The sequence below is a fragment of the Lepidochelys kempii genome, chromosome 8 (assembly GCF_965140285.1).
Source record: "Lepidochelys kempii isolate rLepKem1 chromosome 8, rLepKem1.hap1, whole genome shotgun sequence".
NCBI classification, from domain to species: Eukaryota; Metazoa; Chordata; order Testudines; family Cheloniidae; genus Lepidochelys; species Lepidochelys kempii.
In genome coordinates, this window is record NC_136387.1 from 52,190,155 (window position 1) to 52,211,401 (window position 21,247).

At 43.5% G+C, this 21,247-nt stretch overlaps 1 protein-coding gene across 4 annotated transcripts in view; it reads left to right on the forward strand.

Annotated features, from left to right (window-relative positions):
• AXDND1 (axonemal dynein light chain domain containing 1) overlaps positions 1-21,247 on the forward strand; it is a 55,545-nt gene that overhangs the window by 33,345 nt on the left and 953 nt on the right. For 2 of the 4 annotated variants that reach the window (XM_073356522.2, XM_073356527.2), the window contains 8 exons: positions 1,512-1,605; positions 9,325-9,533; positions 10,990-11,086; positions 12,419-12,529; positions 13,975-14,124; positions 14,718-14,858; positions 15,668-15,759; positions 16,549-16,691. In XM_073356522.2, the coding sequence (XP_073212623.1) occupies positions 1,512-1,605; positions 9,325-9,533; positions 10,990-11,086; positions 12,419-12,529; positions 13,975-14,124; positions 14,718-14,858; positions 15,668-15,759; positions 16,549-16,691 (1,037 nt within the window). Of the gene's footprint in view, positions 1-1,511; positions 1,606-9,324; positions 9,534-10,989; positions 11,087-12,418; positions 12,987-13,974; positions 14,125-14,717; positions 14,859-15,667; positions 15,760-16,548; positions 16,692-21,247 lie in introns of those variants that run through there. The other 2 variants (XM_073356526.2, XR_012160321.1) reach the window with 2 other exon arrangements.

A 21,247-nucleotide genomic window follows, 5' to 3' on the forward strand; every position in this document is an offset into this window, starting at 1 on the left:
GTTCACTCACTCACCATCAAGTGAGTGGCCATTAAATCTGTCTTCAAAGGGAACAATGGGTTTCTGTTTGGGTTTTTATCCAAGCTATATCAGCAGTACTCAAGGCTTATCTTCTCTGTTTTTGCTAGAATCAGAGGGGTAGTCGTGTTAGTCTGTATACACAAAAACAACGAGGAGTCTGGTGGCACCTTAAAGATTAACAGATCTATTTGAGCATAAGCTTTTGTTGGTAAAATACCCACTTCTTCAAACATGCATCTGAAGAAATGGGTTTTTTACCCATGAAAGCTTATGCCCAAATAAATCTATTAGTTTTTAAGGTGCCACCAGACTCCTTGTTTTTGCTAGAGTTTTTCTGGGAGGACCACAAAAGTAGACTGGGAGCTTTCTCTGTCTTTAACTGGTAGAGAGGCAATGACAAATCTTTCATGACAACTGTTTGTCAGCCATTTGAATTAAATACAGGTTTCAGATGAAGTGAAGTGATGAATCCGATGAAGTGAGCTGTAGTTCACGAAAGCTCATGCTCAAATAAATTGGTTAGTCTCTAAGGTGCCACAAGTACTCCTTTTCTTTTTTTGAATTAAATACATGTTAAACATAAATAAAACCAGAGTTTGAATCTGAAAACCAGTTGCTCAAAATACTCTCTTGTCATAATGCTGTTATTTGTCAGTAATCCATAAAGCCTCTCAGGAAGTACAAGCTGGATTGAATTTCTAATGTAAAAATCCAATAGGAACCTCTCTCCTATTTTTAAAACACATTTTAGCCTTCTTTATTCATCACAAGGAAGCAAATCAATATACAACTTTTGTTTCCACTGTAAGTCAATCACATTTACATAGAACTTGTGACTTCAGACAATCAGAATTCCCATTATTGGAAGCGCTCATGCCCATTGTGACTACCTCAAACAAGAAATTAATATAATTTCTGTCAGTTATTTGACTGAATTTTTGTTAACCTAAGCTCTTTTTCCTCCCCAGATTTCCATTTTCCTTAATTTTTGTTGTTGTATAGGAATATCTTTATGATGACTGCTCCTTAACTCCTAGTTCCACTCTCCTGCAGTTAGAGTCCATGATAAAGCTCTTTGTTCTGACTACACCCTGAAAACGACTCATGGGTTTCACCCGTGGGGCTCCCCAACCTAAATCATCACTAAAGTCAATTTAAAGACAAAGCCAAACTGTTTTATCACCTACATGCTGCAAGTGCATCACATTTACCCTTTTTTCCTGGAAAGTGGATTAAAGTAAAAACATAACAACAAGAGAATGTTAGCTGAGCAGAAGACTGTTGGTATAAGAAGAATACATAGCTACTTCAACTCCTGTGGCATGTGTGATCTGTGCTAGAAACATGTATGCAGGAAAGAGAGGAGAGAATCTTGCTGAATTGAGTTGAATTGAGTTGGGAAGCTAGATTTCTGTATGAACTATGAGAGTCTCAGAGTCAGATCTGATGCACTATAGGTCACTTTGGTTTTGGGGTTTGTTTTCCTTCAGGGTCGTTTCAGGTGATGTGTTTAAGATGATTCAACAATGGATCTTGACCACAACTTCTGGGGCTGAGAAGGACAACATACAGCTCACTCAGGAAGTAGGTATATGCCTGAGGGGGTTTGGGATGGGTGCACATCTGTCTAGCATTCATTCTCTTGCTTTATTTTTGTATGTTTATTATTGTTTAGGGTAGACTCCGGAGGAAGTTCCCTGTACCTTTACCCTTTCCTCTCCCTTTGAAGCTCAGCGGTATGGTTTCCATCTTTCTGGCAAAAGAAAGCTTAGCAGGGATCCTCTCAGAGTTCTTCAGTGCTGTTGCTTATTGAGTCAGAGAGGACCCAGTAGAGTGACATGAAATAGACTTTAAGAAGGACCTTTGGAAATTTATGAAAAATTTTGCTACATTATAAAGATTTTTTCCTATGGCTTCTGCAAAGAGTTTTGGAAATCTCTGAATTAAAAAAAATCTGATTATTTCAAAGTGCGTATGACAATGTTAACAAGTTCATTGTCTAAAGTATAGCCAATTGCTTGATAATGCTTGCAGTTAAATATGCAGTTCACCATACACGAAAGGTGTGCATCGAAGTATGCATTCAAATTAGCCTTATTTATAGTATGGTTGTTTACAGGCTAAAAACATTATATATGTCACCTGTCAAGGTTCCTCCCCCACTCTGAACTCTAGGGTACAGATGTGGGGACCTGCATGAAAACCTCCTAAGCTTACTTTTACCAGCTTAGGTTAAAACTTCCCCAAGGTACAAATTAATTTTATCCTTTGTCCTTGGAATATCCACTGCCACCACCAAACTCTAACTGGGTTTACTGGGAAACCTAGTTTGGACACGTCTTTCCCCCCAAAATCCTCCCAACCCTTACATCCCACTTCCTGGGAAAGGTTTGGTAAAAATCCTCACCAATTTGCATAGGTGACCACAGACCCAAACCCTTGGATCTGAGAACAATGAAAAAGCATTCAGTTTTCTTACAAGAAGACTTTTAATAGAAATAGAAGTAAATAGAAGTAAAGGAATCACCTCTGTAAAATCAGGATGGTAGATACCTTACAGGGTAATTAGATTCAAAACGTAGAGAATCCCTCTAGGCAAAACCTTAAGTTACAAAAAAAGACACACAGAAAGGAATAGTCATTCTATTCAGCACAGTTCTTTTCTCAGCCATTTAAAGAAATCATAATCTAACACATACCTAGCTAATTACTTACTAAAAGTTCTAAGACTCCATTCCTGTTCTATCCCCGGCAAAAGCAGCATACCGACAGACACAGACCCTTTGTTTTTTTCCCTCCTCCCAGCTTTTGAAAGTATCTTGTCTCCTCATTGGTCATTTTGGTCAGGTGCCAGTGAGGTTACCTTTAGCTTCTTAACCCTTTACAGGTGAGAGGATTTTTCCTCTGGCCAGGAGGGATTTTAAAGGGGTTTACCCTTCCCTTTATATTTATGACATCACCCAAGACTAAAATCCACCAAGCAGCTTTTTACCTTGTTTTCTTCTATCAACCTGTTCCTTCCTTATCTTTTGTTTTGGATAGCACATTCCAAGTGCTAGGGGCCATGAAGGCACAACCCAACCTGTACTGGGACACACCATTCATGTATCTTTGATAGATTTCATATTTCCTAATACCAAAAGCTACCTTTCGTTTGCAGAGTATTGTTAGATATATATTGTGAAGGGTTGCCCCCCCCCGCCTTCTGGGGTGCCGCCTGTTGTACTGGGATTTCACTGAGCCTCTCTTGCTCAACCAGCCAGGGTTCCCTCTCCCTGCTTTGCTGAATTAGGCTCTCCAGCCTCTTGCAGCACACGGACACAGGTAGGGCCACTCCCCGCTGTAGTCACAGACTGAAGTCAGCTCTGTATGAGAGGACTCCCCCAGCACTCACACGCCACACCTCTTTTGGGAGATAAACCCAAAATAATACTGTCTTGCACTGTATAGAAAAATCTGCACAGCGCAAGCTCATACAAATCCTCCCTCTTCCTCAATGTGAAGAGAGATGTGCACGACTTCTTGCCCCCCCAGTTAGAAATTACATAAACTGGGTTTTATTATAAACAAGAAATAAGTTTATTAACTACAAAAGGTGAATTTTAAGTGGCTAAAGGGATAGCAAACAGAACAAAGCAGATTGCCTTAGTAAATAAACAAACATCGCAGACTGAGCTTAACACACTAGATTGCTAGGATACAAATTAACAAATTCTCACCCTGTGTGATAAACAGGCTGGCAGTTGCCTTGGCTTTCCCAGATTTTCTTACACAGGCTAAAGATCTTAGCCTGGGACCATCACTTCTCACAGTTCAGTCTTTGTTCTTCAGGTGTTTTCAGGTGTGTTGTTGTAGAGAGTGAGGATCAATCATGTTGTCATTGTCCCTCTAAACGCTGAGGATGGAGTGGAGAGGTCAAGGATAATCTAGGCATGGCTCAATATCTAAACAAATACTTTGCCTCAGTCTTTAATAAGACTAAAGAGGATCTTAGGGATAATGGTAGCATGACAAATGGGAATGAGGATATGGAGGTAGATATTACCATATCTGAGGTAAAAGAGAAACTCAAACAGCTTAATGGGACTAAATCAGGGGGGCCAGATAATCTTGATCCAAGAGTATTAAAGGAATTGGCACATGAAATTGCAAGCCCATTAGCAAGAATTTTTAATGAATCTGTAAACTCAGGGGTTGTACTGTATGATTGGAGAATTGCTAACATAGTTCCTATTTTTAAGAAAGGGAAAAAAAGTGATCCGGGTAACTATAGGACTGTTAGTTTGACATCTGTAGTATGCAAGGTCTTGGAAAAAATTTTGAAGGAGAAGGTAGTTAAGGACATTGAAGTCAATGGTAAATGGGACAAAATACAACATGGTTTTACAAGAGGTAGATCGTGCCAAACCAACCTGATCTCCTTCTTTGAGAAAGTAACAGATTTTTTAGACAAAGGAAACGCAGTGGATCTCATTTACCTAGATTTCAGTAAGGCGTTTGATACCGTGCCACATGGGGAATTATTAGTTAAATTGGGTAAGATGGGGATCAATAGGAAAATTGAAAGGTGGATAAGGAATTGGTTAAAGGGGAGACTACAACGGGTCCTACTGAAAGGTGAACTGTCAGGCTGGAGGGAGTTCCTCAAGGATCGGTTTTGGGACCAATCTTATTTAATCTTTTTATTACTGACCTCGGCACAAAAAGTGGGAGTGTGCTAATAAAGTTTGCGGATGATACAAAGCTGGGAGGTATTGCCAATTTAGAGAAGGACAGGGATATCCTACAGGAGGATCTGGATGACCTTGTAAACTGGAGTAATAGTAATAGGATGAAATTTAATAGTGAGAAGTGTAAGGTCATGCATTTAGGGATTAATAACAAGAATTTTAGTTATAAGCTGGGGACGCATCAATTAGAAGTAACGGAGGAAGAGAAGGACCTTGGAGTATTGATTGATCGTAGGATGAGTATGAGCTGCCAATGTGATATGCTAATGCGATCTTGGGATGCATCAGGAGAGGTATTTCCAGTAGGGATAAGGAGGTTTTAGTACCGTTATACAAGGCACTAGTAAGACCTCACCTGGAATAATTTTCTGTAGTATCTGGCTGCTGAATCTTGCCCATATGCTCAGGGTTTAGCTGATTCCTTCCCGACCCCAAATATGGCAATTTTCCTCCAGTGCAGATTGGAAGAGGCCCTGGAGGTTTTTCGCCTTCCTCTGTAGCATGGGCCGTGGGTCACTTGCTGGAGGATTCTCTGCTCCTTGAAGTCTTTAAACCACGATTTGAGGACTTCAATAGCACAGACATAGGTGAGAGGTTTTTTGCAGGAGTGGTGGGTGAAATTCTGTGGCCTGCGTTGTGCAGGAGGTCGGACTAGATGATCATAATGGTCCCTTCTGACCTGAATATCTATGAATCTTCCCCCCACTTGCTGGAAAGCTTTTTTACTGCGACTTGGATCAAACAGTTCCTACTGTATAGAGCTATCTGACCTGAGTCAAGCAGTTCCCATTGTGTAGAGCTATCTCTGAAATATTGCACACGGTTCCTGGTGTAATCCTTATGCTTGTGTGCATTTTTCAATAAGCCACTAACATTGACTGGCCTCATCCAACATAGCACATTTGAAATACAGAGACATGGTCAATATTCCCAGCTTCAGATACAAAAATGATACATGCATACAAATTGGATAAACACCCTCAGTAAATCATAACCTTTCCAGTGATACCTTACATGAGCATCTTGCATAATGTATGTCTTAGTTATACTATATTCATATTATAACCATATTTCCATAAAGAATACGAGGTGTAACGTCACATATATATCTTGACATAAGTGAACAGAATACAAGTTATTTAGCATAACTACCCAACATTCCTATTTAATATAATGTATACAATATTAATACAGTGCGCATAATACTTATTAATATGATGTGTGGCTGTATAATTATATGTGTTGGCTAACAAAGTGGTTTAGTAAATGTATTAATAACTATATTGGGTAGCTTTAGGCAAAAATGGGTATTTAACCCAGTCTTTATATTAAATCCCACCCACACACCACCTTGAGAATTTTCATTCACTCCATGAGACCTGTCAGATCTTCCCACCCCCTTCTCTCTCTCTCCAGAAATCTTCCAGTGTCCTATAGCTTTTTTCTTGCCTTCTCTCCCAGATTCCTGAGTTGACACCACAAAACAATCAGATACTAGATACAGCATTCAGTTATTTGCATCTTTAAAACTTTCAACCTTCCCCACCTGTAGAGTATTCCTTCAAATGAATCTAACCAGGCTGGGTAAAATGAACTAGCTGGACGTTTCTCCTAAAATGGCAAGCAGTGAAATAATTTAAATGTGATCCTTACTGATTTTCATGAGGCAGAGTCCAAACCCAGTCAGTAGGGCTGCTGCTGGGGGCCTCACCCCAGGGTCCTGGGATCTGCAGCTGTATGGCTCTGGAAGTCTATTATCCTTCTTTGGCTTTGGCTTTCTTTGATGTCCTTACTCATCGTTCTTGTTCTCTTTCCTTTTCTGCCTTCTTTCTTCCTTGTTTCCTCAGGCTGGTGAAAAGGAGGAAGCAGAATTAGCACTGGGTTCAGAGAAATGAAGCATGGACCCTGATTCTCTGATCCACTGGGGCTATTTTCTGCTTCTTTGGTGGCACCAAGCAGACTTAAACCCAGCAGACAAAGAGCCTGGAGGATTCCATCAGCTGCGGGGGGAACTTCAAGTGCCACTGAGCTGCCAGAGTGGCTCCTGCATAACCCTTCTTCACTGCTACTGGTGTAGTGGGTGTGGCTGGGGTCTCTTACACTCCCAGATGTTCCCCAGCTGCCATAGCAGCATGTGATGGTTCTTTGCAGCCATTGTAAATTCAAGCACACTTCAGTGAGGGGCCCTAATCTGAGCATGAAATTTCTACTGCATGTATTTCCAATGGCTCCAGTTGTAAGATGCTGTCTTCTCAGGACTCCTATCCCTTAGTGGTCCAGGAAAAGTGCAACTAGATGTCAGAATTGGACCTGATGTCCCATATAGTAGCTTCAAGTACCAAGATTTGGATTCTGGGCCAGTATAGAATTATAGAGCAGCTCCCCACTCAATGCATTTTATATACATTCACCAATTCCAATTTCATGTTAACTCAACCCTCTCTTTGTTATGTTTGAACTTCCACTCTGAGGATTCTTTAATGTTCCATGGACAGCTGGCTACTTACACAGTGAACATAAAAATGTGCCTATGGGGTCAGATCAATGGTCCATCTTGTCCCAATATCCTATCTTATGACAGTGGCAAATGCCAGATGCTTCAGAGGGAATGAACAGAGCAGGCCATCTTTGAGTGATCCATCTCTGGTCATCCACTCCCAGCCTCTGGGCGTCAGAGGGTAGGGACACCCAGAGCATGCGGTTGCATCCCTGACCATCTTGGCTAATAGCCATTGATGGACTTATCATCTGTGAACTTATCTAATTCTTTTTTGAATCCAGTTATAGTTCCCCTGGCAAAGAGTTCCACAGACTGACTATGCTTTGTGTGAAGAAATACTTCCTTATATTTGTGCTAAACCTGTTGTCTATAAATTTCATTGGGTGACTCTAAGTTCTTGTGTTATATGAAGGAGTAAATAACATGTCCTTACTCACTTTCTCCACACCATTCATGATTTTATAGACCTCTGTCATATCGTCTCTTTTCTAAAATGAACAATCCCAGTCTTTTTAATCTCTCCTCATATGGAAGCTGATCCGTACTCTTAATTATTTTTGTGGTCCTTTTCTGTACTTTTTTCAATTCTAATGTATCTTTTTTGAGATGTGGTGACCAGAACTGCATGGGGTATTGAAGATGTGGGTGTACCATGGATTTATATAGTGGCATTATGATATTTTCTGTCGTATTATCTATCCCTTTCCTAATGGTTCCTAACATTGCTAACTTTTTTCACTGCCACTGCACACTGAGCGGATGTTTTCAGAGAACTATCCACAATGACTCCAAGATCTTTTTCTTGAGTGGTAACAACTAATTTACATCCCATCATTTTATATGTATATTTGAGATTATATTTTCCAATGTGAATTAGTTTGCATTTATCAACATTGAATTTCATCTGCCATTTTGTTGCCCAGTCACCCAGTTTTGTGAAATCCCTTTGCAGTCTGCTTTGGACTTAACTGGCTGTCTCATGGGCTTTGTTTCCTTGTGTTAAACTGCACTCAAAGATAGCTAAACCAACATTAAATGCTGTTCATTTTAGGCAATTGCTGTAGCTGGCACAGGGATGTTATTTTATTTTCACAGGAAAGGAAGTTCATCATGACAGCTGACTCAGCAGGGATTGAATTTGAGACTTCCAGAGCTAAAAGCATAAGCTGCTACAACTTGAGCTAAAGGGCCAGGGTGTAGCGGGCTATAACATATACCTGTCCTCTGCGCTTTGGCACAGGCAGGGACCTGTAACATACAACAGTGGGCTACAATAACAAAGCTGATCCATGAGACAATCTCTCTATGAAGATGTGGCCTATGTTTTGAAAATCTTTGGGACCCCATACTGTACAGATTATTATAGAAGTAAGGCAGGGAAGAGTATGCATGTGTGTGGTTCAGCCACTGGAGAAGTGCCCCAGTAGCCTACCACTGCCCTCCCTGCAGTGGCTTATTGCTGTATCAAGAGTATGGATCATTTAATTTTACATTTCCTGTTTAAATATATGGCTTTTTCTGTAATGTATCCTTCCACTATGAGAAATAGTTCCTAGAGAAAATAAATGAGAAAATAACAGGGTGAAGGGTGTGAAAACCTTAACTCCAGTCTCCCCAGAATCCTTTGGAAATAAGCTCCTGATTGCAGCTATCTTTTCTTGATCTCCAGTCTCATCTGGTGTCTCCTCCAGAGTGACTTTCCCATTTCCAACTCAGATAGCTGCTTGATCCTGTTGGATCTTGGATTCACCCTAGAATCCTGTTTGTCAGCTGCCACAAAGTTATTTTTGAAATGCCGCATCAGTGCCCCCCATAGAATTGTGGGATACTCCTGGTTCCTGGAAGTGTCATACTGCTATGTGGCTGATAGAGAAGATGTGGCTGACAGAAAAGATGTTAACATGGGATGAAAACTATCTTAGAGGGGCAGTTTACAAGTATAGTGAGTGTCAGGATATTTACCTGCACATTCGGACTTTGCCACTAACATCAGGATACTTTGCAAATCAGACACCCTCTTACCATTCCAGATTCTTGCTACAGTTTAATCCTTTAGTTTGAACTTCTATGCAGATGATTGATCTCCACAAAGCCCTGACCATGTGGATAGTGAATTTGTTGACTTTGATGGTACCTGACCACCCCTCCAATAAGGGTCTCATAGAGAATGAGTCAGAAGCTGCTAAGGATCAAGAGCTCAAGAAGCTACGTGGCTATAAACTAGAGGAAGAAGCTATGAACCTGGTTCCCAAACTGAGCAAATTCTCCAGTTACGTAATGAGGTATTAATAAAGCCTTGGGACCTCACCTGCCTATAGGATTTTTTTCTAATGGGAAAATCCCATAGTATGATGGGAAAGCCCCCTGAAGGGAGGTATGATTCCCCAAAAGTGGGTGGGATCATAAAAATGCAACTTTAATACTGTGTGGCACTCAGAAGGAAATATTTCAAGCATAAGTTAATGATAACATTAGCTGGAATGACTTGTGTTGTTCAGCACCCACAGCTATGTAATCACTGAGGGCTTGACTAGCTATGAGCATTGTTCAGATCTCTTAGACATATCAGAGATCCACGTGGTAAACGTTGTGCTGAGGAAAATGATGGGGGTTTATGGCCTGTCCTGGAGGACTCTGAGTTCATAAAGCAAGCAGCGGGTCTCCTGGCTATAGTGTTGGCATCTACAGAATCGTGCTCTAACATGGTGCATGTTTTGTAAAGGAAAATGGACAAAAGCCAAATCCTCTGGGATTCCACTGTCTGTAGTGCCAGCAATGCTGTGTGGTAACAGTCCCCATTCAGCACCAGAAGGAGATGGAATCTGGGAAAGGGGCAAATTGGACAGGAGACAAGGAGAGTGGGATACTGGCGGAAGGGTGAAAGAGAGTGACCAGGGGGACAGGGGCTTCTTTGGAGAGACTTGCTGGCTGACTTAGTGGAGAAATGAGAAGTGAAAAGGAGGAAAGAGAGACCCAAGAAAAGAGTGAGGGGAGAGAGACATACTCATATGCTGATGCTCCTCCTCTGCGGGGACAGACTCCCAGTTTTGGTTCTGCTTGGCTATCTCCTGCTAATACCCAGGCTGGGGGGTGGGTTTCAAAGTGGGCTCCTTCTTTGGCTCTCTCCAGAATCCTGGAGGAAGCTGCTTCTCTCCCACTCTATGGAACCTGAAGGAAGGGGTGCCCTACAGGGTATCGCTGATATGACAGGTTGGCAAGAAATGCCTCTAGCACCTGCTTCGTGTTCCAGCACAGTGCTGAATTTCTGACAGCGTCTGCATTGTGATGTTACAAATGCGGGACTATGACTTCACTACTGGGCCAGGGAGAAGCTGGTCTGTGAGGGAGGAAGCTCTTAATTCAAATGGAACTGCTGGGAGTAATAGCAGAGCAAGAACTTGGCTGGTCAAGTAACTTAAACATTCTCTCTCAATAGTTTGCTACTATGTCACAGCTCTCCTGTAATACTGGGGAGATTAAGCACAGTTTTATAGGCCTCCATCCTCCCACAGCCCCTTCTCGAAGGTGTATTGGAAACCTGACAAATACATCACTTAATAAACACACCCAAAGGAATGGACTGCTCTTGTCTGTACATGGTGTTGCTTTAAAAGCCCTGCTATGTGTGATCACAGTGTGTCTTGTTGCAACAACAGGATCCTGCACAATTCTGACCAAGGGGAAACAGGTGTTTGAGGGCATTGCTTGGAGGGTGGGTGACATTCTGTGTCTCTTCAGCTGCTGCAAGGAGTTAGTAGATGTTACGATTCGGAAGAAACAAGCTGAATTGGATTCAGACCACAATTATGAGCTGCGGGAGCTGGAGAAAATCAAGGTAATAGCTGCCAGTGCACCTGTCTGTCCACAGTATGGTCCAGATCAGCCTGGGTTTGTTTGCAAAAGGGTAAGAGGAAGAACAGGCAGAAAGCTAACACACACAAGGGAGTCAGGAAGGAATTTGAACAGACAGAACATTTTTGCTTCCTCTTAGACCCAAGCGTAGAAAGCCACAAGCCACCACCAAATATTTCTTTCTTGCAGCAATATAGTCAGCCTTTCTGGTTCACCAATGGTCAGTAGTGAATTAAAACATAATCACATTGATTGGATGATACAGACCCTGGTTAGAGACCCCAAAGCTCCAAAGAATCCCTCAACACTTCCTCCAGTCAAACTCTACCTCCACTCATGGATTCCCCCCAGCAGTTTTGTACTGACCCCAGCACCCCAGAGAGCACTTCAAAAGCTGAACAGTTTTGAGACATCTGGAGGACTCTGAATAGTTTGAATAGAGTTTGAATAGAGTTTCCATGTTCAGCCTTAATTCCGTCCTTACACTGTTCCAGCGTACATGTCTCGGGACTTTTCTGTAGGATCTAATTCGTATAAGAATTGCAATAGACTCAAATCTAGTTTAAGGTTTGTCAGGCATTTGGGCTAGGTAGTTATATCCAGGGCTTTGCTGAGCTTAAGGAGAGAGACCCATGGATATACCGGGAACAGTACTCCATTCAGCACTGGGCCGACTTCCTTATCTAGTCCTCATGTCTCCTTACTCTACATATCTATGTAAAGCTATTCTGCAGATAACAAGTTAACTGCAGGATTTTATCTTAGAGGAGCCAGGGAAGGTGCATATCTCCATTCCTCCCTCCTTTAATTCCCAATACCTTCAAAGGCCAGCTTGTGTTGGGCTGATTCCAATCTGCCTTTAAGGAATACTGGGCATGTGTTCCTCTGAAGCCTAGCATTGCTCTAAGCATCAAACAGATGGCGTTGTCGCAGAGTGGTGTGAGGAAATGCTTCCTGCAGGGGTTGAGAATGCTCCTCCCCAGCACTTCTGGTCTGTGCTGGCTTATGGGGTAAAAAACCAAGCTTGGGGCCTGAACTCTGATCCCTGCCCCGAGCTTTCAGGGCAATGTACTGCCACTACACTGTTGGCAGCTTGTTAAATATATTGTATGGAATAGGTGATTAGCCCATGAAAGGCTCCATTATTTGAATGCTTAGGAGGAGTGAATGTTCCTTTTCCTTTGTAGGATGAGGATAGATGGGGCCATATAAATACCATAGGTAGAACGATGGAGTTATTTAATCACAGGAGTGAATGAAATATCAATTCTTCTCTCCCTCTTGGTAATTTGTCTCTTCTGTTACTTCATCCCAGACCGAGTGCCTTGATTGGATTAATACCTGCAATCTCCTGCTTTCTGAATTCAAAGGCTCTCCAGTCTCCTTACTGAGTTTAGAAGAGCAGAGGAAACTGTTTGGGCCTCAGGTACATAAAGACTTAGCATTTGCCAGCGAAAGTAGAACCTGTTTGGCTGGGGAGCTGCTTGAAAGGCTTTCCCAACTGAAGAAACTATGGTTCAGTTTCCAGGAGGGTTCAGCGTATAGAGCCCTTTGCACTCAAGACTCCACATTGGAGGATTATTAGGATTCATGATGATGGAGTTTGTTACACCTAAAATGCTTCCTATGGGGGCAGACCTTCAGCTAATGTCAATTGTCATAGCTTCAGTGGAGCTGTGACAGTTGACACCAGCTGAAGATTGGCCCTGTGATGTTGCCTGGTAAATTCTGCTTCTCCCAAGAGATTGCAAATTGATGGAATCCTGGGGTTTGGATTGCACAGGAGTTCATGATGGTATGGGAGCTTCTAGCTTCATTCCGTATGTGGCTGGACAGATGGAGGTTGCCTGTGAGAATTTGATTTGATTCACATCTTCTAGATGGTAAGTCTGACATTGATCTAATTTCAGACATAATAGGCTTTATTCAAATGTGATGGAAGTGGGTTCAACTCCATTGATTTGAATAGAGTTTCATCTGCTTACCTCAGGTCTGATTTGACCCCATGTGGATAGATATTGTTTGAGATTTCCCACATTCAGGAAGTTTAGACTTGAAATTAGATGAAGGTTTCTAACCATCAGAGGAGTGAAGTTCTGGAACAGCCTTCCAAGGGAAGCAGTGGGGGCAAAAGACATGTCTAGCTTCAAGACTAAGCTTGATAAGTTTATGGAAGGGATGGTATGATGGGATAGTCTAATTTTGGCAATTAACTGATCTTCAACTATTAGCGGTAGATATGCCCAATGGCCTGTGATGGGATGTTAGATGGGGTGGGATCTGAGTTACTACAGAGAATTCTTTCCTGGGTGTCTGGCTGGTGAGTCTTGCCCACATGCTCAGGGTTTAGCTGATCACCATATTTGGGTTCGGGAAGGAATTTTCCTCCAGGGCAGATTGGCAGAGGCCCTGGAGGTTTTTCACCTTCCTCTGTAGCATGGGGCACGGGTCACTTGCTGGAGGATTTTCTGCTCCTTGAAGTCTTTAAACCATGATTTGAGGACTTCAATAGCTCAGACATAGGTTAAGTTTGTTAAAGGAGTGGGTGGGTGAGATTCTGTGGCCTGCGTTGTGCAGGAGGTCAGACTAGATGATCATAATGGTTCCTTCTGACCTTAAAGTCTATGATTCAGCATGTGCACTGGCTGCTCTGCAGTCACCCTGCGACCCTGTTCCTTGACTGGTTCTGAACCAATTTTGCCAAACTATGTTGTGATTTGTAATGTTCATCAGGGTCCAGTAAGGATTTAGAGGAGACAACAACATCACGTAGCTTGTGATTTAAATAGATTTGAAGCCAGCCTATGTTATATGGAGGGACAGAATCCCAGATGAGAGTGCTACTGAATAGTCCCTTGCATTGCTTTCCAGGAGACCCAGCCACAGACGCACTCAATTCATGTGGATTCTTCTTTACCTGAAGAAATTTCTGAGACTTCTTCTGAACTTGGGAAAGGCAAAACTGAAGATGTTGATGTTGATAAGAAATCTGTGAAAGGGGAAAAAGTGTTAGGGGAAAAGGTGAAAATCATGGTCGGCGGGTATAATAGGCAAGGGTGGCTCTGCCTCCCCCGGCATTGCCGTGGCCGTGGGGTTTGGCGGCAAAGTTTTTGCTTTATTATGCCCCATGCAGGTTCCAGGGTGGCTGAGGAGGCACTCAGTGATGCCTCAGCCTGCATGGAGCATATCAAAAGCATCTTCTAACAGACATTTTTCCCCTGGGTGGGTTGGGTCCAGGGAGGGGAGGCACGGCGCGGCTTCGGCCAGCCCAGGGCTCCTCCAGCCGAGGAGGGGCGCTCAGGGCTTCGGCCAGCCCATGGTTCCTGCGGCCGGGGGGGTTTATGGCTCCAGCCTCAGGGGGAGGGGGTCTGGGGCTCTGGCCGTGGAGAGGGTGTGGGCGTAAGGGGTGGAGTCGGGGGGCTCCACCCACTACCCGTGGTAAAAATCTCCATTTTACAAGTGAGCGCTGTAGCCGTGGTTGGTGCAAGATTTACTGCTTTCCAGTGGAGCCTTTCTTTGCTTCTTGCCATTTGCATATGACGTGACATGTAGGCCTCAAAGCCTATGTTGTGCCAGGAGCCATTGCACTAACTCATCTTTCACCTTTCCTTTAGCAGGAACTACCTGCGCCAGATGTCAGCAGTGAGGCCCTGACTGTAAGCAGTGAGGTAACTGAGGACACCGTCAGGTACATAGGATATGACTCCAACATCCATTTGAAATCCCTCAAGTCAACAGCGGTGTCGGTCTCTGGGGTAGGAATCTCCATCATACAAATTATTCTTTCCTTTTCACCTGGGCTGTAGCTTGAGCTCTGGGACCAGATTTTTAAAGGTATTTTGGTGCCTAAAGATGCAGATAAGTTCCTAGTGGCATTTTCAAAAAAATCTGAGATGCAGTGGCTGTGCTAATCAGGTGGCGGGGGCCCCATTTCTCCCCTCTTTTCTCCCTTTCCAGTTTTCTGATTTTCCACAAAATCAATAGGATCCTGGCTATCAATGACTATAATGCTCCCTGAAATTTTGGAATTTATTATATACAGTGTTCAAAAGTTATCGCATTACAGACAGACAAATGCCACTGAGTGTAAGGCCTTCTCAAGCTCAGCCAATTAAAGGAGCTATCTGTCCCTTCTCACACTTTTGACCTCCTTTCATTCTGATCCTGACCATCAGGGTTTTCCAGTCAGGACATCACCCTCACAAACTGCCATAACCTGACAGGCTACATGACATCTGGGTGTGTATTGAAGGTTTTGGCAATCCAAGACAATTACCCACTGAGTCCACTCAGGCCCTGATTCAGCAAAGCGCTAACTCTGAGCATGTGAGAAGATCCAGTTGAAGTTGATGGGACTGATCACATCCCTAAAGTGAAGCCTGTGCTGAACTGGAGCCTTGATGTAGTGATCTGCCCTCTTTGTTGCTTGTCCGCTCTGAGATTAAGTAGTGACAGACCAGCACCCAACTGGACAAGGCACATGCTGTGGATGAAGCATAGCTCTGTCGGTTTCTCCCCTCTCCTCATACTCCCAAACAGAAGGTGTTTCCTCTTCTCCCCCTAGAGAGAGATGACTGCCAGCAAGTCAACAACCCCGTATTCTCAAAAGGAGTTTGAGACCTTGGCTTCACTAGAATGTCTGCAAGAGCAGCTCCTGTGAGTACTGGATCACCTGGTTGAGAAGACCTATCATCCTCCTCTTTATAACAACCTTTAATGTACTTTAAGACTGTTATGACCCCCCTTAGTCTTTCTTCTCCAAACTAAACAACCCCATTTTTTTCAAGCTTTCCTCGGAAAGTCATCTTTTCTAGACCTTTAATCATTTTTTTTTTGCCTCCTCTGGACTTTCTCCAGTTTGTCCACATCTTTCCCAAAGTGTGGTGCCCAGAATTGGACCCAATACTCTAGCTGAGGTCTTATCTAGGCTGAATAGAGTGGAAGAATTACTTCTTGTGTCTTGCTTACTATGATCCTACTAACATTTCAGGGTGATGTTTGCTTTTTTTTGTTTTTGCAACAGTATTACATTGTTGACTCATAGTCAGTTTGTGATCCACTATAACCCCCAGATCCTTTTCTGCAGTACTCCTTCCTAGAAAGTAGTTTCCTATTTTGTATTTGTGCAATGGATTATTTGTTCCTAAGTGTAGTACTTTGCATTTGTCCTTATTGAATTTCATCTGACCCTTTGTTCAGAGAAATTGAGTTTTAAAATTAATTGAAAATGTGATTGATGCACATGGACCATATAGCTGGGGCCATGGAGTCACTATTTGGTTTAGATCTTTTTAATAATGCCACACATTTATATTAGTGAGTTGTTTTTTGTAGAGCCAATCCGTTATACTGAAAATCTCAGTTTTCTTAGCCTGTCTGTTGAGTATCTTGCCAATAATCTCTTAGGCTCCAGGTTTCAGTGCCTTCCTGGCTTCTGTATTTCAGAGAAGCCGAGATCCGTGCTCAGAATGCAGAGGAGAGATCAGAAAGCCTGGATGAGCAAATGGAAGAAGCTCTGGGGAGAATCCAGGATCTAGAGAAACAGCTGGAAAAAGCACTCAAAGCCCAGGAAGTAGCACCAAAACCAGGTGAGCTAATCAGAATTCTGAGATAGAAAAAATCTGCTAGGTCCCTTAGTCCATTTCATGGCCAGTGCAGAACCATTCCCTCTTGGACATATACTGGTTTGTTGTCTAGACTAATTTTGCCAAGAGATGACGTATCAACCACCTCCCTTGGGAGATTATTTTATAGCAGAAACAGTAGAACCACTGCATTCTGAGCGTTTTTGAAAGAAAGTTGGTAAGAATGCTTAATACATCAGATTCTTTCTGTTTCTAGGGGGTTGCCTACACTAGAGAATTAGTGCCTTGCATGGTAACAGGTTTCAGAGTGGTAGCTGTGTTAGTCTGTATCAGCAAAAACAACGAGGAGTCCTTGTGGCACCTTAGAGATTAACAAATTTATTTGGGCATAAGCTTTCGTGGGCTAAAACCCACTTCATCAGATGCATGGAGTGGAAAATACAGTAGGCAGGTATAAATACACAGCATATGTATATGTATTTGCTGGAAGCTGGGAGCCTGGGGGGAAGCAGGGCTCTCAATGGGGAGAGGGGAGTGCAGGCAGCAGCCCGCTGGGAGTGGGTAGCCAGGAGCCTGGGGGGTGGCTGTGAGCCAGGTGCAGGGTTCACAGGAGGGAACCTACTAGTCTTTCTTGTCAATTTCACAGCTCTAGCACTGAGCCATGAAATTGACAAGAATTTTACCCAACAGCCCATGTAAGTAACACAGTGTCTACAGAGAGTCCATAAGTCCTAAGCCTCTCATGGAGGTGGAGGTATTATGTCGGTATAGTAAGGCCCTCACATTGGCGGGAGCAAGGCTGTAGTGTAGACACTGACATAGTTAGGTCAACATAAGTTAGGTCAACATATGTGGACCTAACACTGTAGTGTAGACCAAGCCTAGCATTTTAAAAAGTTTGTTTCCGGTGCATTGTACAGACATGAATGTGGAGACTGGCTACATCTTACTCATGCTCTCCTTGTTGCTATCCTTAAGAGCTGTCCAGGACCAACCTCTCCTGGGTGACAGAGAATTCACTCTCCATCTCCACTCAGTTCTGGGCTCCCTCACAGTATGATGTCCAAGAAGCACAACCCTAACTTTGAGGAACATAGGAACTAAGGATCTGCCATACTAGGGAGAGCAGTGGTCTGTCCAGCCCAGTATCCTTTCACTGACAGTGGCCACAGACCCAACTGCTTTAGAGGAAAGCACAAGAAACCCTGCAGCAATGGGGTACCTGCCCCCAGAAATATTCCCTCCTCACCCCCATTCAGTACAGGGTGGTTTATATCTTGAATTTTGCTCATTTTTAATATATACTAAGATACTTATCTAGCCCCTTTCATGCAATGTATGAGTGTGTTTACCCTCACAAGACCTCTGTTAGGCAGGGCAGTGTTGTTATCCTCGTTTTACAAATGGGGAACTGAGGTACAGAGAGGGTAAGTACTTTGCCCAAGTTCACACCAGGAGTCTGTGACAGAGGAGCGAATATGAACCCACATCTCCCAAGTGTCACGCTAGTGCCGTAACCACAAGACCATCCTTCCTCTCCGTAACTCTAGATATTTTTGTTATCTGTGTGTTACGCAAAAAGATTCTTTCCCCCAAGAATTAGGTAAGCACAGACAATCATAGAATCATAGAATATCAGAGTTGGAAGGGACCTCTGGAGGTCATCTAGTCCAACCCCCTGCCCAGAGCAGGACCAATCCCAACTAAATTATCCCAGCCAGGGCTTTGTCAAGCCTGACCTTAAAAACTTCTAAGGAAGGGGATTCCACCACCTCCCTAGGTAACGCATTCCAGTGTTTCACCACCCTCCTAGTGAAAAAGTTTTTCCTAATATCCAACCTAAATCTCCCCCATTGCAACTTGAGACCATTACTCCTTGTCCTGTCATCTGCTATCACTGAGAATAGTCTAGATCCATCCTCTTTGGATCCACCTTTCAGGTAGTTAAAAGCAGCTATCAAATCCCCCCTCATTCTTCTCTTCCATAGACTAAACAATCCCAGTTCCCTCAGCCTCTCCTCATAACTCATGTGTTCCAGTCCCCTAATCATTTTTGTTGCCCTTCGCTGGACTCTCTCCAATTTTTCCACATCCGTCTTGTAGTGTGAGTCCCAAAACTGGACACAGTACTCCAGATGAGGCCTCACCAATGTCGAATAGAGGGGAACGATCAAGTCCCTCGATCTGCTGGCAATGCCCCTACTTATACAGCCCAAAATGCCATTGGCCTTCTTGGCAACAAGGGCACACTGTTGACTCATATCCAGCTTCTCGTCCACTGTCGCCCCTAGGTCCTTCTCTGCAGAACTGCTGCCTAGCCATTTGGTCCCTAGTCTGTAGCGGTGCATTGGATTATTTTGTCTTAATTGCAGGACTCTGCACTTGTCCTTGTTGAACCTCATCAGATTTCTTTTGGCCCAATCCTCCAATTTGTCTAGGTCCCTCTGTATCCTATCCCTACCCTCCAGCATATCTACCACTCTTCCCAGTTTAGTGTCATCCGCAAACTTGCTGAGGGTGCAATCCACACCATCCTCCAGATCATTAATGAAGATATTGAACAAAACCCGCCCGAGGACCGACCCTTGGGGCACTCCGCTAGATACCGGCTGCCAACTAGACATGGAGCCATTGATCACTACCCGTTGAGCCCGACAATCTAGCCAACTTTCTACCCACCTTGTAATGCATCCATCCAGCCCATACTTCTTTAACTTGCTGACAAAAATACTGTGGGAGACCGTGTCAAAAGCTTTGCTAAAGTCGAGGAGTAACACATCCACTGCTTTCCCTTCATCCACAGAACCAGTTATCTCATCATAGACGGCAATTAGATTAGTCAGGCATGACTTTCCCTTGGTGAATCCATGCTGACTGTTCCTGATCACTTTCCTCTCGTCTAAGTGCTTCAGAATTGATTCCTTGAGGACCTGCTCCATGATTTTTCCTGGGACTGAGGTGAGGCTGACCAGCCTGTAGTTCCCAGGATCCTCCTTCTTCCCTTTTTTAAAGATGGGCACTACATTAGCCTTTTTCCAGTCTTCCGGGACTTCCCCAGATTGCCATGAGTTTTCAAAGATAATGGCCAATGGCTCTGCAATCACATCTGCCAATTCCTTTAGCACTCTCGGATGCAATGCATCCGGCCCCATGGACTTGTGCACGTCCAGTTTTTCTAAATAGTCCCGAACCACTTCTTCCTTCACAGAGGGCTGGCCACTTCCTCCCCATGCTGTGCTGCCCAGTGCAGTAGTCTGGGAGCTGACCTTGTTCGTGAAGACAGAGGCAAAAAAAGCATTGAGTACATTAGCTTTTTCCACATCCTCTGTCACTAGGTTGCCTCCCTCATTCAGTAAGGGGCCCACACTTTTCTTGGCTTTCTTCTTGTTGCCAACATACCTGAAGAAACCCTTCTTGTTACTCTTAACATCCCTCGCTAGTTGCAACTCCAGATGTGATTTAGCCTTCCTGATTTCATTCCTACATGCCTGAGCAATATTTATATACTCATCCCTGGTCATTTGTCCAATCTTCCACTTCTTGTAAGCCTCTTTTTTGTGTTTAAGATCAGCAAGGATTTCACTGTTAAGCCAAGCTGGTTGCCTGCCATATTTACTATTCTTTCTACACATCAGGATGGTTTGTCCCTGTAACCACAATAAGGATTCTTTAAAATACAGCCAGCTCTTCTGGACTCCTTTCCCCCTCATGTTATACTCCCAGGGGATCCTGCCCATCAGTTCCTGGAGGGAGTCAAAGTCTGCTTTTCTGAAGTCCAGGGTCCGTATTCTGCTGCTTTCCTTTCTTCCTTGTGTCAGGATCCTGAACTCGACCATCTCATGGTCACTGCCTCCCAGGTTCCCATCCACTTTTGCTTCCCCTACTAATTCTTCCCGGTTTGTGAGCAGCAGGTCAAGAAGAGCTCCAACCCTAGTTGGTTCCTCCAGCACTTGCACCAGGAAATTGTCCCCTACACTTTCCAAAAACTTCCTGGATTGTCTGTGCAACTTCCTGGATTGTCTGTGCTGGATTGTCTCAGACAATACTGAAGGGGGTTTATTCATGGTACCGGGAAGACTGACAAGCAGCTTCAAAAATATGGTGCCATAGTGGCAAGTTATATACATTCGCTTATCAATTCATTTGCATTTATCTGTACATACGGAGACAGACATTGTTACAAATCAAGAGAGAACCCTAAACAAAGATAAAAATAGGAACAATATATACGTCTAGAGGTCATCCTATTGCATCAAGCATCTATGGCTACCTTGCTGGGGAAGGAGGCGGGGTGGAGTAGGGATGAGTGCTTACAGATATCTGGTGGGCTGTGAAGGGAAGGTTTATTCTGTTCTAAGAACTGAGTTACTGGGTGGGCATTGACCATATAAGCTTATCAATTGTTTACACTTGTCAGTATCCTTGCTTCTCAACAGTTTCTGTCTTTTCTGCTGGCTGAATTTTAACTCCTTCCTGACAAGTGTAAGTGTCTAATCCTTGTTTGAACCCTGCCAAGCTCTTGGCCTCACTGACATCCTGTGGCAGTGAGTTCCACAGGC